The 21,050-nt window shown below is 37.1% G+C and overlaps 1 protein-coding gene across 1 annotated transcript; it reads right to left on the reverse strand.

The window, feature by feature from the left end:
- Nucleotides 1-1,265: 1,265 nt before the first annotated feature.
- slf2 (SMC5-SMC6 complex localization factor 2) lies at nt 1,266-20,929 on the reverse strand. The gene is made up of 22 exons (XM_058795890.1): nt 20,814-20,929; nt 20,152-20,193; nt 18,848-19,245; nt 17,834-18,067; nt 17,686-17,719; nt 16,591-17,573; nt 16,395-16,474; nt 15,104-15,214; nt 14,787-14,954; nt 14,325-14,427; nt 13,732-13,819; nt 13,507-13,648; nt 13,258-13,357; nt 12,931-13,107; nt 12,584-12,678; nt 12,392-12,479; nt 12,070-12,177; nt 11,870-11,947; nt 10,674-10,760; nt 10,503-10,571; nt 7,137-9,383; nt 1,266-1,443 (listed from the first exon to the last, which is right to left on the reverse strand). Exons 1-21 carry the CDS (start codon nt 20,818-20,820, stop codon nt 8,586-8,588), a joined length of 3,990 nt encoding a protein of 1,329 aa, XP_058651873.1. The 5' UTR covers nt 20,821-20,929; the 3' UTR covers nt 1,266-1,443; nt 7,137-8,585.
- Nucleotides 20,930-21,050: the final 121 nt, after the last annotated feature.

Consider the following 21,050-nt stretch of genomic DNA (forward strand, 5'->3'; position numbering starts at 1 on the left):
AGATGGACTGGCCAAGCATGTCTCCAGACCTAAACCCTATTGAGCATCTGTGGGGCATCCTCAAATGGAAGGTGGAGGAGTGCAAGGTCTCTAACATCCACCAGACTCCAGCAGCAACCTGTGAAGCTCTGGTGAACTCCATGCCCAAGAGGGTTCAGGCAGTGCTGGAAAATAATGGTGGCCACACAAAATATTGACACTTTGGGCCCAATTTGGACATTTTTCACTTAGGGGTGTACTCACTTTTGTGGCTGTATGTTGTTATTTTGAGGGGACAGCAAATTTACACTGTTATACAAGCTGTACACTCACTACTTTACATTGTAGCAAAGTGTAATTTCTTCAGTGTTGTCACATGAAAAGATATAAAATATTTACAAAAATGTGAGGGGTGTACTCACTTCTGTGAGATACTGTATATATCATAATCTGTGCAAAGGTTAAGTAAGATTTTGCTCACCAAGGCTGTATTTAGTTGATCAGAGATACAGTAAAAACAGCAATATTATGAAATATTAGAATTTAAAAGAACTGTTTTCTATTTTAATGTGTTATAAAATAATTTATTCCTGTGATGCAAAACTGAATTTTCAGCATCATTACGCCAGTCTTCAGTGTCACGTGATCCTTCAGAAATCATTATATGTTGATTTGCTGTTCAAGAAACATTTATTTATTATTATTATTATTTAAAACAATTGTGCTGCTTCATATATTTTTATATATATATATTTTGTGATACATTTTTTTCAGGCTTCTTTGATAAACAGAAAGATAAAAAGAACAGCATTTTTTTGTAAACAGAAATCTTTTGCAACTGCCACTTTTGATCAACTTTAAGCATACTTGCTGAAAAATATGAGTATCTTTTTAAAAATCTTACTGATACTATATATATATAGATAGATAGATAGATATAAGTAGTTTGAGAGGATAGAGAGACTCGATTGAGATATTAGCAATGCTTTGTGGGTGTGGATGGTCACAGAGCTCTTTTTGCCATAATTTGTTTCCATAGTAACAGTGACTTGTCTGATTGGTGGATCTCTCTTTTCAGTATTATATGAATGAATGAATGAATGAATGAAAGAAAGAAAAGAAAAACAAAACAAAACATGTGTATCATACCGTTGGAGAGGACCGTAGATCTGGGGGTCACATCCAGGTCTAGCGGGGGTCTGAAGGGGTAACCCCACAGAGTGGACACAACACACAGCAACAGCAGGAACGGCAGCCATGCACTATGGGTCAACATCTTCAGCATCAGCAGTCTGACCAGGAGGGGTGAGTACCACGAGACCGCCGCTCACCCCTCCTCTCAAGGGAGCAGGAAGTCAATCACGCAGTCTCTTAAGACTGTTTCCTCTGGTATGCACAAATGCTGCTGTTTTACTCTTCTTCACCAAAATATAAAACAGCTCTCTTTCCCTCAAGCGCTTCACTCTGCAAAACAAGAAAAAAAACAAGATGGTTAGGACGGGTACAGAAATGACTAGTCAGTGCTGATGTCATAGTGAAGCTGACATGTGATCAGGTAAAGCGTGTGTTCAGATTTCTCAAATAACACAATTTAACTGTGGCTCTCCGTCCAGATCGCCCAAGGACAACCAACTATCAAGATTCTCATGTTTGCACGGAACAAAGGAACGTGGGCATGTTAAAAGGAAACCAGTGCGCCCTGTGGCACTAAAAGGTTACTCTAATAGAAATGAAGTCTTTTATTCAAATCCAAAAAAAGACTGAGTGACACATGCACAAAGCGCATGGACACTCAGTGGTACGTCAAAGTGAAGATCAAAGAATGCAACTGCGCATCCAGTGACACCGACCTTTCAGGCCTTTAATCCTGAGCTGTGTCTGAGGTGACTGCGTTGAATAATAAGCTGCTGATTAATGTATGACAACTGAATAGCGTGAGTCCTAATCCAAAAGAGCCAGGACTTTCACAAACTCAGCCAGAGCTCATCTCTGACTTCTCTCACCTTGCATCAAAAGCAGGTCGGATTAGTCTGGAAATGCTCTAGAGCTTTTATGTTCATGTTTGGAAATCAAGAGAATACTGCTCTGGAGAATCTGGGAGCATCCATAAGAATAAGTTCCAGTCAGTGGAAATTAGTTTAGTTTAGGTTTTTTTTTTTTTTTGAAGAAATAATACTTTTGTAAAGACATTTACAATGTTCCAAAAGATTTACATTTTAAATAAGTACTATTCTTTTATCATCGTTTCAAAAAAAAAAAAAAGAGAAAGAATTTAAATATTTCCGACCCCAAGCATTTGAATGGTAATGTATAAATAATTTGTGCTTGACAAAAATGAAAAATAAATCAATAAATAATCACACGTGGATTTCATCTGGGCCTGGTTATAAGCAGGTGTATCCGTCACCCATGATTCATTTATGCCATTAAAACCCAGTAATAGGGGTTATCGAGATTAAGTATTATTAGAGAAGTGAAGTATTATTAAAGATGACAGTCACTACGAAAGGGTGAACCACCTTACACAGAATAAAACCGCTTTTTGAAGGCCACTGATATCTAATGATTTTAAAAGATGTCTATCAAAAATACATAGTTCAGGTATGAAACTAACTAATTGCTAATTGGTTTGCTCAACGCTGTAGCACAAGCCAATCAGGATAGGCACGTTGCACAATTATGAAAGTTTGTCACCCCTCCTCCTCCCCAGCGCCACCTGTAGAAATCTGCTAAAGGGTTCAACGTTCTTGCAGCAGCCATCCTTCGTTATTTTTGACCAAGCTGAACTAATTATTGTATTTGTTCAGCAGCAGCATAGCAGATCTCGTCCGCTAAAATCAAGCTTATGTATATTTCATGCCCATGCCAATAAATGCCGGTTGAATTTATCACTCCAAGAGTTGTCATGACTGAATTCACTTCTTTCGATCTAAAACCTTTTTAATGGAAAGTTATTTAGTACATCATTTAGATCAAATTTGTCTCCATGTTGACACTATCCTTACTATTGTTGTGTTATGGTCGCGACTGACCTGTAAGAGAATGGTTGTTACTTAAAAAGGAAGAGTCATTGTGCTTGTGTGTGTGAGTCTGATGTGAATTAGGAGGACAGTGGCCTGAGCACTGTTCGCCTCCCTCCGTCCATTACTCCAACACACTCAGCCCCCCTCTTCTGTAAACACTCCAGACTTCTCCCCCTCTCTCAGATAAACACACTCTCTCTCCCTCATTCCATTAAACAAGCTTACGCACCAGATGAGCACTGTTTTCTTTTCCCCTCTATCTCCTCTTCGGAGAGCACATTCCCAGTGGCTTTCTAGGCCACTGTATTCTTGTTCATTCAAACTTTTTCACTCCTTTTCTCTCTGTATAAAGACACACACATAACAAACTATCTCAAACATAAACGCACAGATGTGCTTGAATTCACACCTGCTGTAGTGCAGGAATCAGCAGTACTGCGCCAGAGAGGTTTATGGGATCAGCATCCCTCGAACTGTTCTTTCCAACAACAGAAACAACGTCAAGAGCAAAGCTGAAACATCACACAATGAGAAATATGCTGGGGTTTTTTATTTTATTTTTTTAAAGAAGTCACTTATGCTCACCAAAGCTGCATTTATTTGGTCAAAAATATAGTAAATATCTGTGAAATATTTACAAATTAAAATTACAGTTTTATATTTTAATATATTTCAAAATGTAATTTATTAAAATGTAAATTCAAAGCTGAATTTTCAGCATCATTACTCCAATCTTCAGTGTCTAAGAAACATTTCTTATTACTACCAATATTGAAAACAGTTGTGCTGCTTAATATTTTTGTGGAAACCGTGATGCATTTTTCTTTTTTAGCATTCTTTGATGAATAGAAAGTTCAAAAGAACAGAATTTATTTTTAAATAAATAACACTATCTTTACTGCCACTTTTGATCACTTTAATGCATCCATGCTTAATAAAAGCATTAATTTTGAATTGTCAGTCAATTTGAATAGTAGTGTTTAGTGTATATTATACAAATAATACATTAAATAGTTTACATATTGTGACATAATTTAGAAATTCAATAAAATGTCACAATTATGACAGTCAGCGTCACACATTCTCTTACATTTGATTAGTGACCAAAAAATAGTGCAAATCTGACATTTCTTCATTTTACATAATAAAATTCTGTTTTAAATATTCAAAATCCTAAAACGTTTATTTTCAAGTTTGATTCAGCATTTTCAGCTTTCAGACCTTACTATATATATTATTTCTTTTTGCACTTACCATGTTGCTCAAATCATTTTGACAAATTTAAATCACAGACAAAAAGGCCTTATTGGTTTTAATAAGAGAGAGATATCTCATCACTAAAATATGCTTTGAAAGGTCTGTGCAGCCCCTGAAGAAATTTTATGTCAACAAAGCATTAGCAGATATGACAGTATATGGTATTAAATATCACTGAAAGTTTCAGGAATCAAATAACTTTTCTGCTGAACCGCTCAGAGAACAGTGCGGACTGAGTAACAGTTTGGTGCAAAACTGAATTCTAGTGTAAGAGGTTTATGAAAGAAATCCATTATAGGATTAACACTACACAACCATCAGTGGTATTATTATTCAGCCAATTCAGATGTCCTAGAGAGAATGAGAACTATAAAGAAAGAAAGAATAGGTCAGACACATGAGAGGTCAAATCTTCCCAGTGGAAAATCTCTTAGCACTAACACCATAAGAAAGCAAATGAAAGCATATCAATTGGCGGCCACTGTAGCCTACTGCGACAGCTCCAGATCAGCACAGTGGTCTTATGCTGCATGGTCACATCAGCAATCACTCAAACACACACGGCTATTTCTTCTGCTTTCAGAGCCGTAGAGATGGGCTAAAGCCAATTTCAGACAATGGAAGATCAGCTGCAAGTTGATTTAAAAATAATGTGTTAAGCTGTACAACAGGATTCATGGTATCAGGCTGTAGGATGGACTGAATCAAGTGACAAGAATTGAGCAGCTGCAGAGAGAAAACTATAGCTCTGTTTCTGCAAGCAGCTCAGCTGAACAGTGACTGCATGAGACCCTTCATGCATCTTTAACCAGCTGTCAGTCGCTTTGAGCACATTTACATGTGAGTTTAAGGGCCAGTCGCCTCAAAAGAGAGAAAGCGGTACCGACAAGCACACTAACTTTATATCAAGATTTCACGGATGTAACTGAATGACAATGATATGCTGTATTCCATGCATTAAGGACCTGCAGAGCTTGTGAATGAAGGAGGACCACAATCAGAATTTTGACATTTAAACATCTACAAAACCTTGAATAAATAGCATTAAAGAACAGAGTATCAGTTCAAGGCTTTTTGAGAGTCTAGACAAATCAGCCTAATAATCTTCCACAGAAATTCAACAGCACATCCGCAATCTAGTTCATCATCAGTGAAACCGGATCCATCAATATTTCACCACAAAGCAATGAACAGAGAAAGTAAATAAATAAATCTTCATAGAGACCACTATGGTTAGTTTAAGACATCAGTGTAACAGCTAAATCAGTATTTGGCTTAGAAATGAGAACTGCTTAAATATGAAAGCCGTCTTTCACAAAAATGTCATTCTTGCATATATAGGACCTTGAGGATAAGCAATGATAGTAGCCGATTGTACACTGAGTCATTGACCGGACGCTAAATCACATGAGGGACTGTCTTTTTTCAGTTGAGAAAAAAAATGAGATTCTGCTGAACTATAAAAGCAAGCAGTAGATAGAGCAGAAAAATCATATGGCAGGATGCAACAAAGGAATCTTTACACAGCTGAGATACTCAGAAGAAAATGCAGCTCTGATGCAGCATAAGAGCAGAATTAAACTTTGTTGAGGCCAGTAAGAGAGCATATATCTTGTAATTTATAGTCTTAATATTTGGATATTATACGTAAGATAGCATAACATCAGCAACAATTCAGAAAAGCTAAATAAGACTTTCAGAATTATGCATCAGTAAGGTATTCACATATTTATGAAACAATTATTAGACATTTCCATTTGTGTTAGATTACTGCCGGGCACATTCTGTTACTGGTGTGCCACTCAAATACTTTGTTCTCCCAGATGTCATCTTACTTGGACAGTTAAATGTGTTTGTGCCAGGAAAAACTGCCCTGGAAATTCTCAATGTCAGGTGACTAATATTCTGCGCATTAATCTGATTAAATTCTGATCTTTCTGACACTCTTCCACATCACATATCAATAGCCCAAAATATCTGTCAGTCATGGCCTTTCACAGTTTAATGGTTAACTTCCAATGAACTGCTCTTTGGCAGGAAAAAGATTATATTTTGTATGGCAAGCCATTTTAAAAGGCATTTCCTTAAAATGAACTAGCACCTATTTTTATGTTACTAGTGTAACGTTTCACTTCCTACTAGTATGTTTTGCTAATACTTAAACAAAAAAACTATTTGCTAATACTTAAAATTATAAATAGCCACTACTTACCATCTTAATAATGATAAATTACTATTCCATTTTTACTGGTAACAAATTGCAAATTTGTGGCTCAGAAGTCAACTATTCTGATCGTTACTGGCACTTATTTTGGTCTTATTGGCAGTAACTATTTATTATTTACCATTAGCATTTCTTACTCTAATCTCTCCTAAAAGTAAAAACTGGAATACACAAGTGTCTAACATATAGTTATTTTCCAATTAGTACTAAGAATACTAGGACATATATAAGAAAGTAATAGAATATTTGCAAAAAAATTGAAAATGTATCAATTACAATGAAATAGTTAAATACTAATTAATATACACTGTTGAAATTAAAATGATACAAGTAAAACACGAAATAATTCTACTTGTTTACTTTGCAATAATTCAAAAGTATTATTAACAAAAACAGTTCTTAAGTAATAAATGTTACGGCGGCTTGCCATATACGTTGAGGTTTCGTCTGTGCAAAATTATAATTTCATTTTAATTATATTTAAGCTTTTTCTTGTCGTCTAAAGGATGTTGTCTTCACTCAACAGTATCCAAGAGACTTCAGAGAACTTAATCTTTAGTGCGATGCTCACTATTAAGATACAGACGTGCACTGACAAGAAATATCACAAAAAGAATAATAAAATGTGTACAGTATCAAAGTGGTCTACTTACTGAAAAGCCTTTCGTCACAAATCGGCCAAAAACGCAGAAAAGTCGTCCAGTAGTTAGTGTAAAGACAAGTAACGTGAGACAGCGCGGAGACGCGGAATGAACTCAGCTGTGATAGTCTCTGTGCTGTGTGCGCGAGCCTCGACACAGGTACTGTACGCCCTCCTGCGCCACTTCTCCATCTCAAACAATGCGCTCCAACAGCAAACACGCCGGCATTCTTGGGAAAAGCATCTGAGCTCCTGGGAAATATCTGGGCAACCACATTCCTTCGCTATATACTGGAAAAAGCGCACTTACACAATTATGATTATAAACAAAGAGCACTGTTAAAACATGCAATCTGTTCATTGTTAAATATGCTGATTGCAGAATGTAGATCAGAATAGGTACAGACTAATGCTCAACACGAAATACACATTTCTGAATATGCATGTAAAAGGCGTTCTTTTAAAAAAAAATCATACATATTGCTCCATTACCACCACCATTTGGAAGTGAAGAACAGTGCAAGACTATGATGTAAACACTTGTAAGACCAGGCTAGTCTGGAGTGTGAGTGGAAACACACAGACCTTTTTATTACAACAAGTATTTATTTTCATAAAAATAACCAAAGGATTTTGTCTCACTTTTTTTTTTTTTAAGAAATCCAGAAATCAGTTTTTTTAAATAATCCTTATGACAAACATTCTGAATTTTGTCTTTTTTGAGGAAGACTGTATTGCTAACAACAAAATAATAAAAAATACACTATATTCACTCTGTAATCAAACCTACCGAGATGCTTAAACATCCTTGGAACCCACATAAAAAGCTGACTATTATTTAAGCCCTTGCTTTTGCTGTTATAGTAATATTTTTTGGATAAAGATGCCCCAGATTTTCGGCAAAGTAAAAAAAAAAAAAAATGGAATAGATTAGACAGCAGCATAAAGAGTAGATCCTGAAAACTATCAGTGTGCACATTAACCATATAGAAAATACAAGGAATAACTAATGAAATGTATGGACATAAAAATATATTCTCATGGTCTCATTTTCAGAGAAACGGAGGCCAAACATTCAATAAGACATCCTATATCTTAAAAAAGAAGAATCTTGTAAAAACAAATTAAGGACAACTGGTAAATGCAAAACACATACACAGTATATATATATATTATAAACAAGATGTAAACAACTACATGCATGACGTGTGTTACTGAACGATCCTATAACAATTAATAAATGCACAAAACCTCACATAGTATTTATGCATTGATGGAAACAAAGGTGCGGTGTAAAATTATCTCAAAATGACCTGAGAATATTTCTGTTCTTTCTCAAACTCCTCCAAACCCATCCCCAATTCCTCTTTCATCTCTAACAGATCTTTATTTTTCTCATCCTCTGGTCCTTGATCTTCTCTAACGCCTAAGTGATTTCTTCTGCAGCTATGTACTTTCTGTTTTATACATGAGTCTCTTCGTCTTTTAGAAGCTCCTCCTCTCTGTTCATGAGATCATCATCATCATCCTCGTACTCCAAGTCTTCATGAGTTTCAAAGAGCTCTTCATCAGATATTGGTTCAAACTTTCTATCATCCTCTAGCTCCATCATCTGCTGCTTTGGCTCATCCTTTTCCTCCTCTACATCACTGATGTCTTCCACACAATCTTCATCATCTCGTTCGGTCTTCACCTTACTCTCCAGAGGCGGAGGTTCCTCACACTCTGAGTCTTCCTGAGTTTCAAAGAGCTCTTCATCAGATATTGGTTCAAACTTTCTATCATCCTCTAGCCCCATCATCTCCTGCTTTGGCTCATCCTTTTCCTCCTCTACATCACTGATGTCTTCCACACAATCTTCATCATCCCATTCGGTCTTCACCTTACTCTCCAGAGGCGGAGGTTCCTCACACTCTGAGTCTTCCTGCGTTTCAAAGAGCTCTTCATCAGATATTGGTTCAAACTTTCTACCGTCCTCTAGTTCCATCATCTGTTGCTCTGGTTCATCATTTTTCTCCTCTGCATCACTGATGTCTTCCACACAATCTTCATCATCCCGTTCGGTCTTCACCTCACTCTCCAGAGGTGGAGGTTCCTCACAATCTTCCTCTTTGCTCTCAGCATCTTCATCCGACTCTGCACCGCTCCACTCTGCGGTCTGAGTTTCTTCTGCACTCTCTGAAGTGATGCACGACTTGTCTTGAGGACAGCTGGAGACCTCATCCTCTGGTGGGGGCTTCCAGTAGTCATACAGCTTTCCCTGTGAATTACACAAGAGGCCTACTGAAGCAGAGTCCACCCAATAATGAAAATTCTGTCATCACTTACTCACCCTCATGTTTCAAACCCATATCACTGACTTTCATGGGTCACACTTTAGCTTGGGGACCAATTCTTACTATTAACTACAACTTTTGACTCAAACTCCTAATTTGCTGCTTATTAATAGTTAGTAAGGTCGTTTTAAAGTTTAGATGGGGTAGGGTTAAGGGATCCAAAATATGGTCATGCAGAATAAGGCATTAATATGTGCTTTATAAGTACTAATAAACAGTCAATATGCTAGTAATAGGCAAGCTAATAAAAAACTAGTTAATATTGTGAATTGGTCCTCTAAACTAAAGTATTAACCTTTAATGAAACACAAAAGGAGAAATTTGGTAGAACGACATTTGGCTGCTTTTCCATGCAGTTTTCAGTATGATAAAATATGAAAACTATATTCCAAGGAGAATATAGTTGAACTTTTTAAAAAGCACTGCGTTTTGCACCAGACACCATTGCAACACATCTTTTGCAACACGTCTTTACACTGAATATCTTGACATTAGCTCCAGCTTATGTTCATGAGAGATATAGCAAAACATCAACAAGATGCAATGAACAAATCGCTCAGAACGCTGTTTGATCAACTGATTCATTAAACACGTCAAGATTTTCAGTAAACAAAAAAAAAAAAGCTACCACTTTTATGATACATTTATGCTGATTTTGAAAGCTTTTTTTTTTTTTTTTGGCTAAAAGAGAGACCAAGAAATTCTTCAAAATATTCCTTTTGTGTTACATAAAAATATACTCATCAGGTTTGGGAAACACAATAGGTCATACTTTTTTAGCGATGCATGACTGTTATAAAAAGACATCAATGAAACAAAATATTCTTGTACCATCAAAAAATACCACTAATTCTTCGTGTTAACTCTACCTGTGAACTTTCAGTCACAATGCTTTCCTTTAAACGCAGAGGTTATGACATGGACTCGTGCTGCTTAAATTCCGAACACTTGCAAACAAAATGAGGCCTTCATAGCCAGTCAAAAGTGACAACAGCTTTTATCAGCATCAGTATTCTTCAGTTTACTGTATTCTTTCACATTACCTCCTGAGGCCTCGTTCGTGTTAGAAGCACCTGCCACTTGGTGTATATCCTTGCCACAAAGTCTTTCACCTACAGAAGAAAAGTCAATCACTCCGTCAATAAAAATCTGGATTTCTTTTGATATAAACAGAATGAGGAATTCTCAGAGAACAGAATGAAGCTGCTCTTCACCTTGCTCCGATACAGCATTTTCTCACTCTCCCTTATGTCACACTTAATGTGCTTCTCCAGCTGAGAAGAAAGACTCTGCAGATCGTTCTGGCAGTGAAAGAGGGCTCAAGTTAGACTAATTAAGTAATAAAATTGTGATATAAAACAATACTGACAAGACAAAGACTAAGGCACAGTAAGATGTGCCTTACTTTATTCATACAATATTAAGGGAATAAATTAAACCTGTCGCACTAAGCTTTTGTTGTGCATTTGGGATTTAAAGCAGCAAAAACAACATTAGAAATTTGTAAGTTTGTTTAAAAAATCAATTCAAAGATTTGTTTATTATATATTATGCATTTGACCTGCCAGTCATCATCACAAAATAAGCCCTTCTGGGATGATACAAGACCTGAAAATTATTCTTGGGTTTATTTTGCCATAATGATCATAACTTACTCAATAATATTAGTGCATTTATAACCAAAAATTATTATATATCATTATTCCTTGTGTTCATGTAGTGAGCAACAACATTGATATTATTTAACAATTTTTACTATATTTTACTCTTAAAACATTTTAAACCTAATTAGTAACAGTAACCGTTTTGAAAAAATGATCTACTCTGATGATTGCCATTCCAGAGAACATACACAAACATTGACATATACAGGTTTGAATTCTGTAAGAAATCTGAGAACGAATGACACTGATCTTAAGATTTAATAAACAGATGCATATCAACCCCCCTCCCCCAAACATCATGCTTCCAGCCAGTAAAATCATCCCTCACTTCAATTCACACAAGTACTGCTTTCTCTTGGGAGAGCAAAATTAGTTATGTTCATAATTGGTCCCTGAGGGTGAGCGTGGTACCAGAAGACAGAGTGGGGCTGTGTCGACAGACAGGGTCTTTCTGTGACTGATTCATTAACACTACTCCTTTATATCTACACTGTAAAATCTATTCATAGAGCATCTCAATTCTTTTGGATCGATCCACAAAAATCTCATTTCTAAGTCCATCATCAATAATTCTACTGGATGAAAAAGCATACGTCGGACCAAACATAAAAACGGCGTAACAATGACAATTAAGATACATTGAGAACGGTTTTGGAATTGGACTGTAACTCCCTGAAATGTAATCAAATTGTAAAGATTTCCTCCCTTACTATACAATAATATAAAAACAGAAATTGGACACTTACTCTCTGAGCTGAGGGTAAAAACTCAAAATTAGAGGCTTCATTTGTCAAAGTCAAAAGGCTGTAGCAGAGGTAATATGCCTGTATGAAAGAAGATCATTTATCAGCTTATTAAACTCTAAGTGGTTTTACTATATCAATCATGGATATTAAAAAAAGTAATGATCCAATAGCTCTCAGCCCTCAGACGACTTTTTGCTTACTTGTTGGTCTAGATTGGCATCACAATCTTCTGCTCTCCTTGCAGACCTGAGGCCTTTCAGTAGGGACGAGGGACGCATTTGAGGTAGGAAAGGTTTCAGCTCAGACAGCTAGAAAAATAGTGATAGAAACAAAGATTATTTTTTATCTTCATACAGTGCAAATCTTCAAAAATGATAGTAGTTTGACAAAAGCTTGGCCAGCCAAGTGTAGTCAGTGGATGATACACCCGTGTAATTGCACTCATCACAAACCATAAAACATCTATAGTGCTAAACTGTCTGAACATTGAAAAGCCGCTAATATTCTATAGATTATTCTCACCTTAAACTCTGTCCCTGAGGGTCTATAAGTGCCGGTGTGATTCAAAAGCTTTGAGATGATAGACACACTCAGGTGTCGTTTTAATTGCCTGTTAAAAAAATAGCAGATGAAAAATTGCAGAAATCACTTAAAAGTAAAAAAAACAAATGTAGTAGAATAAATATTTATATTGCATTACAGGGTTTCACTTACTTTCCACGACTGCTATCTGGAAGAAGATAAACGAGTCTCCTGAGGTTGTGATGATCTTCTGATAAATCAGTCAGGATCTGACACGCTTTAGATATCTACACAGAAAAAAAGGGAAATCTGTATTAAATGTGAGAAGATGATAAACTAATACTTAACAGGTAGTTAAGTAGTTTTCTGTTTTAACTGTGGGGCACAAAAGAAGAATGCACTCACTTTTTCATTATATAATAACACTGAATTTTTGGCTACAAAATGATAATTGTTTGGAATGTCATGAGGGCAAGTAAATGATGAGAGAATGTAAATTTTTGGCCATGAATATGAATATTTAATACACTCTTTCTGACCTGTACATCCCAGTGTGTGATATTTTTAAGCAGATTCTGGAGCAGGATGCTTAAGTTTCCAGTTGGCAGCAGCTGAAAATGAGTCTCCAGTCCAATTCTACACACCACTGCCAGAAGCAAGAGCAGCTCCTCATCAGTGTACACTCTTGGACACAATGCAGTACACAGGGAGAGGTACTGAACACATGAAGAAAAACAATACAGGTGCAAATTAGGCCGACACTTACTATTGCACTTAAAGCTAAATTATCGTTAAACAAATGAAAAATCCCCTACTACTCAATACATTACAAACACATTTTTAAAATACTTAAAATAATAGCTTACGTTGAGAACACTCTCCAAATTATGTACTGGTAAAGTGCAATTGTCTTTCATGTCAGATATCACTCGGTCTTGGCTGGTTTCTTCCAGCTGAAAGCTTTCTCTGCCAACACAAACATATGCATTACAATATCAACTTAGCATTTTTATGAAGCTGTTGGTATAATCATGGCTTATGTCGAATATGCTGAATGACAAAAACTTAAGACTAGTACAGAAATATAATACTGCAGACTGAGGTAAAAAACTCACAAAAGGTCTCCCTCAGTAAAAGAGGGTTGCAGAGCCTCCAGAGGGAACAGACTGATGAATGATGCCCCCATGTTCAGGAAAACCAGGGTGATGTCCCGTACAGAGGGTACCCACACTTTAAAACTTTGGCTTTGGTGTTCAACTATAACACAACCGTCAGTTTTAGTGCTTTATCAGTTGTACAGGAACAGTATATTTGGCCATTATGAGGTATTTCAAGCATACCTATGTGTTGAGCTGCAGACAGAGCAATGGTTTGCAAGGACTGCAAGATGTGTGAGGAAATAATTGGGTTTGGGTAAACTGACATCATCTGAAAAAGCATTATAGTTATTAGCTGTACATAAATTTTGACTATTGGACCACATGAGTTGGGGTACTAAAAGCATAAGCTCTCATGAAAGCAATCCAACTGTAGTGTATAAGTTTTGACAGGTTTAAAGGTAAATGTCCCAAGGGTATACAGGTTTCCCTTGAGAGAATATAAGATGGTGTGAACAAAATGCAACGAGTCAAATAATTATCATAGTAACAGCGAACCTAAAACTTCAATACAACCATATAACAATACAAAAAAAAAATACATATATTACCTAATACAACTCATAAAAACTGATCAACAGATGAGATCAACATGAGACTACACATACAGTGGCCCCAAAAAGATCAAAATATCAAACCATGTAGCATTCATATATTTTTAAGTGTAGATTAATTGTCCATATTTTTTGGCCCAATGTAAAGTACATCCATGCATTACTGACTAAGCACATAGTGTTTTGCAGGACAGAAAATATGAGGAAAGAGGGTGGTTTTACCTGGAAAAGCCAGCGTGTAACCTCAGGCTGACAAGGGAAAGAAAAGTAGGCTTTCCTCAACAAGCCAGCACTGATCAGAGACAGCACATGCTCAGCACGGGCACTATAGAGGACGAAAACAAAACGCTCATATTGCAAAGCGTAATAAAGTAAACTAATAACAAAAAACACCGAGCCCAATTGCAAATTAACATAACAGAAAAAAATCACTGATGCATCTCCTATTTTACTCATTGTTTGAGAAGTGAACTCGCAGTGATACTACATTTAATATTGGGTTCAAGGTGTCATCAGACAGGTATCATCTATTACAAAAATGGAAGGATTAAATCAATTTGTTTATTTCCCACTTTTAAAAAATCTGCACATTTTGACACTTGACATAATATTTAAACACCTTTTATCATAAGCAAAAACTGAAGTTTAGAGAAAACTAAAAATGACTTATGTTGGCAGTCTTACTGAAAGAGGATTTGTTGTGATTTGTTATGCGGAGTCACAGTAATCTTGCTCAGGTCCAGCGTCTGATGGTTGAAGAGTCGACCAAACCTAGCAGGCAGGAATACTTCCTCTCCTGGGTGGATGTCCCTGATGGCACATGAGGCGACAGAGAACCTTTGCAAAAATTCCCTGGAGGAAAAAAAAAAAAATTTAGAAAATTGACTGCCGTAATCTACTTTAAAACACCAAAAGGCTTCAATATAGTTTGAAAGACTGGATTTAAAAAAAAACAAATGATGAGAATGAAGCCAGCTATTAAGCCAGTATGGACAAAATACCTTTGCTCAAGTGAGATGTCTTCTTCTTTACTTTCATTGTTCTCATTCTCATCTAGATTCAGCAGATCCTCTTCACATGACTCAAGTAACTGTCTCTCCAACTCTTTTGACCTGTGTAGTCAAATGAAAAACAAAGTGTGTCAAGTAATTATTAAACATTTATCAGGGTGAGACTGCAGGCTAAATGCAGCATGATCTGTCTCAACAAATTCAGCCATGGCATAATCACAGGTCTGTGAATCTGACAGTCGGAGTTACTGTCAGCCAGAATGCCAGGCATTAATACACCAAGGGTGAATTAGGACTACAATTTTACATTTTCTGAAGTAAACAAGTATTGCAGCTGGTGGTTTTCAGCACATTACTATTGGTTCTAGGTCAGCAATTCTCAACCAGATCTCCGAATTTTGGCCCTCAAATATTGTCACAGACACAGGAGGGCCTTGGAATCCAAAAGCTTGAGAAGCACTGTTCTAGTGTGTCTGGCAAGTTGCTTACTGTTTGAAGTCAAAATAGTTCACCTTATGTATGACCTAATTACTGAAATTTTTCTGCCATTTAATTGTCTCTCAGGCAAAAATTATTAGTTTGACACCTTAGAAAAGTTTCAGCAGACCTCTCCTCAACAAGTCACAATTTGAGCTCTCATTAATGAGTGTAGTCTATACAGCTACAAAATGTCAGCAATCCTAAATGTAAGCAATATAAAGGCTGATTTAAAGGAATAGCTCACTCAAAACTGAACATTCTGTAATCATTGACTGATCATATCCTCATGTTGTTCCGTTATCAAAACACAAATGAAGATCAAATATGGTAAATGGATGCTCAAACGTACGGTTGCGCTTCTGTTTACCATAATTTAATTTCTCTATGTATGTGTGTTGATCAGTGTTCATACATATTTATATACAGATTTAAATGTCTATATTAAATCTGTTCTTAATGTAAAGAAATCTTGACTCATCAGAACACTTAGATTCAACTACTCATTTCACATGAATTATTTTTACGATCACCATGTGGACTTTCAAAGGAGGGACAGAAATCTCTAAAGACTTCATTAAAAAAAACTTGTAAATAATGACAATTTTCATTTTTAGGTGAATTATCCTTTCAATAGCCATGCCTGCCTTGGTAAACACCACTAATAAAAGCTGTCTACATTGAGATTTTGACTTCTCAATCATTGATATCCAAAGCACTACAACAAACCAATGGCTGCCAAGCACAAAATGAGACATGCTGAGAATCAAGTTGGGGTGGGGGGGGGTAAGGTTTTCAGACCAACCTCTGATATTGTTCCTTCTCTTGCAGCATCTGCTCCAGTGTATTTCTATAACTAACGGCTTTGGCTTTCACTGCCTCTGGCTAATACAGATGAAAAAAATATAAAAAGAAGCATAAGTGTTTGTCAAAATCAGGCATGTCAAAGAGTGATTAATGACACGAGGTCATGACATGTTTCTGAACGTCCTTAAACTTACTGCTGCTTTTGAGACAGGTGTGTTGGGCTCTGAAAAAGCATCTTTTTCGGGAGTAACAGGCACATGGTCTCTCCGACTCATCAGCTTCTCCAGAGATGGCAGCGGCTCATCTTCATCACCACTGCTGCTGCTGCTCAGACTGATATTGCAGTGCTCTCTCAGCTCATCGCCGGAGTCGTCTCCCAACTCAATATCTAAGGGATCTTTCCACTGGGGGCAGCACTTCTGTTCTCTTGATCCTTCTACTTTTACCGACACAGCTGGGGCAGGCATGATAGCCTTGGGGCTGCGTGACTGCTCCACTTTCAACTGCGTTCTTTCATCAGTTTCCATCTTACATGAACCGGCTTGTTCTGCAAAGCTGGGTGATCTTAGATCGGGATGATGGGGGGACGAGACAATTTTAACACTCTCCTTATGGTTGGAAGAGGGGCTTGTTTGTGTGCAAGTTTCTTTCTCAGCATTTGTTTTTTTATAATGAGTTTTGGGCGATGGTAAGCAATAGTCTGGTGTAAAGAGTGTTGTCTCGATGCTGTCGAACGTTGTGCTCGACTTCGGAGAGACTTTGTGCAAATGCGGTTGGCTGGGTGGAGCTTTGGGATTTTTGTTGGCATGTGCCACCATAGCGTCTCTTGGCTCTGCAGTCGTGGGTGATTTACTGAGTTGAAACGAGTTAGGTTTGTCGCTTTCCGTGTTTGAGTCCTTACATGGTTTAAACAGCTGCCTGGGGAGGGAAGGCAGAAGTCTCTGTTTGTAGTTGCTGTTTGGTAAGGCAGGAAGAGCCTCAGGGGACTGTTTTTCTTTTATAGTTATCACAGAATCATTGCAGGACTTCACGAAAGCACGTCTGACGAACTTTAAAGGCGAGTTTATAATGGAGGAGCTGGAGGTGGGTTGAAAATCAACACATGGGTGTTTCATTTCCTTCTCACTGTCTGTACTACACTCCCTTTTTCTCTTTGCAGATAGGGACATCCTGCCCTCTGTTGGCAAAAAGTTGTATTTGACATAGAAAGAGAAACAGCTTAGTTTCAAAAGTTACAAAATAAAAAGCTGGGCAAGATCAGTAGTACAACAAAGGGTAATAAGTCTTACCTGGACTAGTCTTGTGGTGAGGGCTGCTTAATTCCTGTAACACAATCAATGAAAACAGGTGAAAACATGTTTGACATCCAGTCACTGGAAAAAAGGTGGCACATCATGCATAAAAGTATTCAACAAAAATATAGAGCTTGACCTGTACCTTCTGTACGGACATGTCGCTACAATGGGATGTTTTGTGGACTCTATTCTCCAGTCTATCTTTTTGCTGATCAGGATGGTGGATGATCCGCTCCCCTTTGTAAACTGATGCTTTAGGTCTCTGCTGGAATAAGCAGGAACTACTGCTCTCAGAGTTACGCCTTGAGTGAGATATATAAGGAAGAGAATGTCTCTGGACCTTGATAGCATCTGATTGAAACAAACCTCCTCCAAGCTGAACACAGAACATCAGAGGATTGTGAAGTTAGAATACAATACTCAAACACCAACCACAAGCTATAACAATTATGTAACAAAATCTAAATGACAGTGTTCCCACATTTTTGGAGTAATTAAACTGCAGTACTTTGGGGCCTTTCCAGTCATTTAAAAGAATAAAATAAAAAAAAATCTTTGATTATGACAGATGCATTAATAAATAATTCAGATTTATCTGAGAACTCATTTGATCGATTCACAGAAAAGAACAATCTTGAAAGCTCACAAATTGGACATTACAATGAAAAGATTCATTATACACAATATCAAGATATAACTGATAAAACATTTAGATCTTAGCATGAATAGGGAAAAAATTCAATCAATTTAATGCAAAAAAAAAAAAAAAACCCATTAATTTCAATGACTTTACATCCTGGAAAACCCCATTTTATAATTCCATAATATTTTTCATGACCGCCAAAGCCCTAAAGTTAATCACTATATCAATATTAACTTAAATCTCAGGAGGTACAGCAATTATTTATTCAGTCATGGAAAGTCATGGAAATTAACTAAATATTAAAAGTTATGGCAATTTTTGCATTAAATTATTTTCTATTTATGTATTTCAACTGTTATATCTTGCTTTTGCACAAAATAAAACATACAATTTGTCAAAGGATCTAATTCAATTTGGCTGTAAAACGTTGGGGAATCCCTGCATTACAATACTCTTAGAAATGTGGATAATAACTTTAAAATGCATTAAGAAAGAATTAATAGTTGCATTTACCCTCAAGTTTTCATTCAGCTCCTTACTGAGAGCATAAGAAATTTCTTTGTTTCTGTTGTAAGAACTGGTCCTCTGCAGTATGTCCTTTTTAACCGTGGGATTGAGAGAGCCATTCTTCCTGGAGTTAATGTTGCCATTATTCGGTTGTAGTTTTCTCACAACAACTTTGTCAAAACTGTCCTGTTCTGGTCTCTTGTTGGAGGCTTTGAGTGCAGCTGAAATGGACTTGTCCCTCTGCTCCAGCTCAGGGTTTTTGGTGGGAAGGATGCATTTAGGCAGTAAGTTCAAGAGTTTTGGAGTCTTCTCAGAAGGTTCAATACGTGGACTACCTGACACAGGATGTGGTGTGGCAGCTACACTGTCACGTCGCGGAGCGCCAAGCGGAATTAATTCTTGCACTTAAAATAAAGCAAACACATTGTCAGACATTCAGACAAGAAATGCAAAAGCAACCTCTTTATATCGTCATGGCAGCTGAATCGCCTCGCAAACCTGTATTAAATGTTAGTGCATGCTTATTAAGATTGTTAGTTGGCACAAATCAGACTGACATGCAAATATGAAAGCACATTGACATCAGTTGGCTGGAATATACTAGACGACTTATGCAGAGTTTTGTCCCGATCTGTAGTCTGGTGGAGTTGTGGTTAGTTGCCAAAAGTCAGAGCCAGTCTGCAGATTTTGGGCAGTTGGAGTTGACTGATTTTGCACAAAATCACAGTGTATGATGGGCACAGAATCCAATTTGTAGCTTCAGACTGTGATTCAATCCAGTCAGAGGATCAAGCATGTTTGTTATTTGATCTGAGAACACATATGTTTTCATCTGTCAGTCATTTATTGTATGATGGCTAGTCTATTGTAATTTTCGTGCAGTCGTCGTGCAATGCATTCCAGGCTTGAGTCAAAAAAACAGGAGGAAAAAATGTGCAAGCCAATGTATCCAGTATTACCATTGTGCCATACCGCAGTAAGCCCACAAGCAGATCAACAGCGGCCCAACACACCAAGCATCCCTGTACAGTATATACAACATATAATCTCACCCATAGAGGTGATGTGCTGCTTGAGAAAACTTGACATTTTATACTGAAGAAACACAGATTGGTGTCTTTAAAAAGTCTCCTGAGTGATCTGTATAAAGTGAGACGCATGTATCAAGTGTTAAAACAAGTGAACTTACACGTGCGCATGCAAAACAGCATTTGTTTACATAACCAAATCCTGATTTGAGAAGTCTGTGCCATAACAATACACACCACATATTACAGTATTTTTATAGAAACAAATGACATTCAACAGACCTGTGCTACATGCTTCCAGTTTCCTATCAGGTGGGCGTGTGTCTGTAGAAAGAAAAACAATGGAGAAAACTTTAGCCGTTGGTCTTGGAAAGGAAATGGGAAAAAGGAAATACCTAACTTGCTTTCAGCACATTCCTCTCATTTGTATCTACTTATGACTTTCACTATTGTAACTTTGTAACTGAAATGTATATGGGCGGGAACAGAAGCTAGTATGCTAGTCTCAAGAAACGAAAGTATTGGCAAGTTGGCAACAGTTCAAGTCAACGAACTAGGCTGTTTTGTCCGAAGTGCTTGATGTTTTATGACAAATCCTTCTGTAAACAATAAATTACACAGAAAGGCGACCGTCTATCGGAAGACGCTGCCAGTCATAAGATGCTCTTCAAACACGAGGCTTTACCGACTACACAATCAAACGAAAACAAGCGCTCCCATGAAAACCCTAACTTTACAAAACTTGATCAGTTCTAACTAAATGTTATGTAACGTTATACATACTACATTTTGCAAGTAACGTTACACTAGTAAATCAAAATTGACCAACGTTATAGCTGTCAAACCGCGTGAGTGGCGGTGACTTTACCATACGCGTCCGTTTAGTTCTGAAAAGAATAAAATGTATATATAAACATTATAACAAAATGATATGCGATGCGTACCAGCCATTGTAGAAATTTATTTGATACACTCCATGATGAAAGTGCTGTTGTGTTTGTGGGGAGCCGCCATCTGTAGGTGGGAGGAGCGAGCGAGCGCGTGTAGTTCACGGAAACGGCCGCTAGAGGCGTTTAGATTGAGCGCCAAAATCAAAAGACAAACAGTAGAGACAGTAGAGTTACCATTAATTCAGCAGAAAAACAACATACGAGTAAAGTAGACTGATTTAAATTTTTTAA

Source organism: Onychostoma macrolepis, chromosome 13 (genome assembly GCF_012432095.1).
Source record: "Onychostoma macrolepis isolate SWU-2019 chromosome 13, ASM1243209v1, whole genome shotgun sequence".
Lineage (NCBI taxonomy): Eukaryota > Metazoa > Chordata > Actinopteri > Cypriniformes > Cyprinidae > Onychostoma > Onychostoma macrolepis.

Coding starts and splice junctions, on each gene's coding strand:
- slf2 (XM_058795890.1), bottom strand. Junction 18,068..18,847: donor AGCTGAATGAAAACTTGAGG/GTAAATGCAACT, acceptor TTCTGTGTTCAG/CTTGGAGGAGGTTTGTTTCA. Junction 16,475..16,590: donor CACCTGTCTCAAAAGCAGCA/GTAAGTTTAAGG, acceptor CATCTGTATTAG/CCAGAGGCAGTGAAAGCCAA.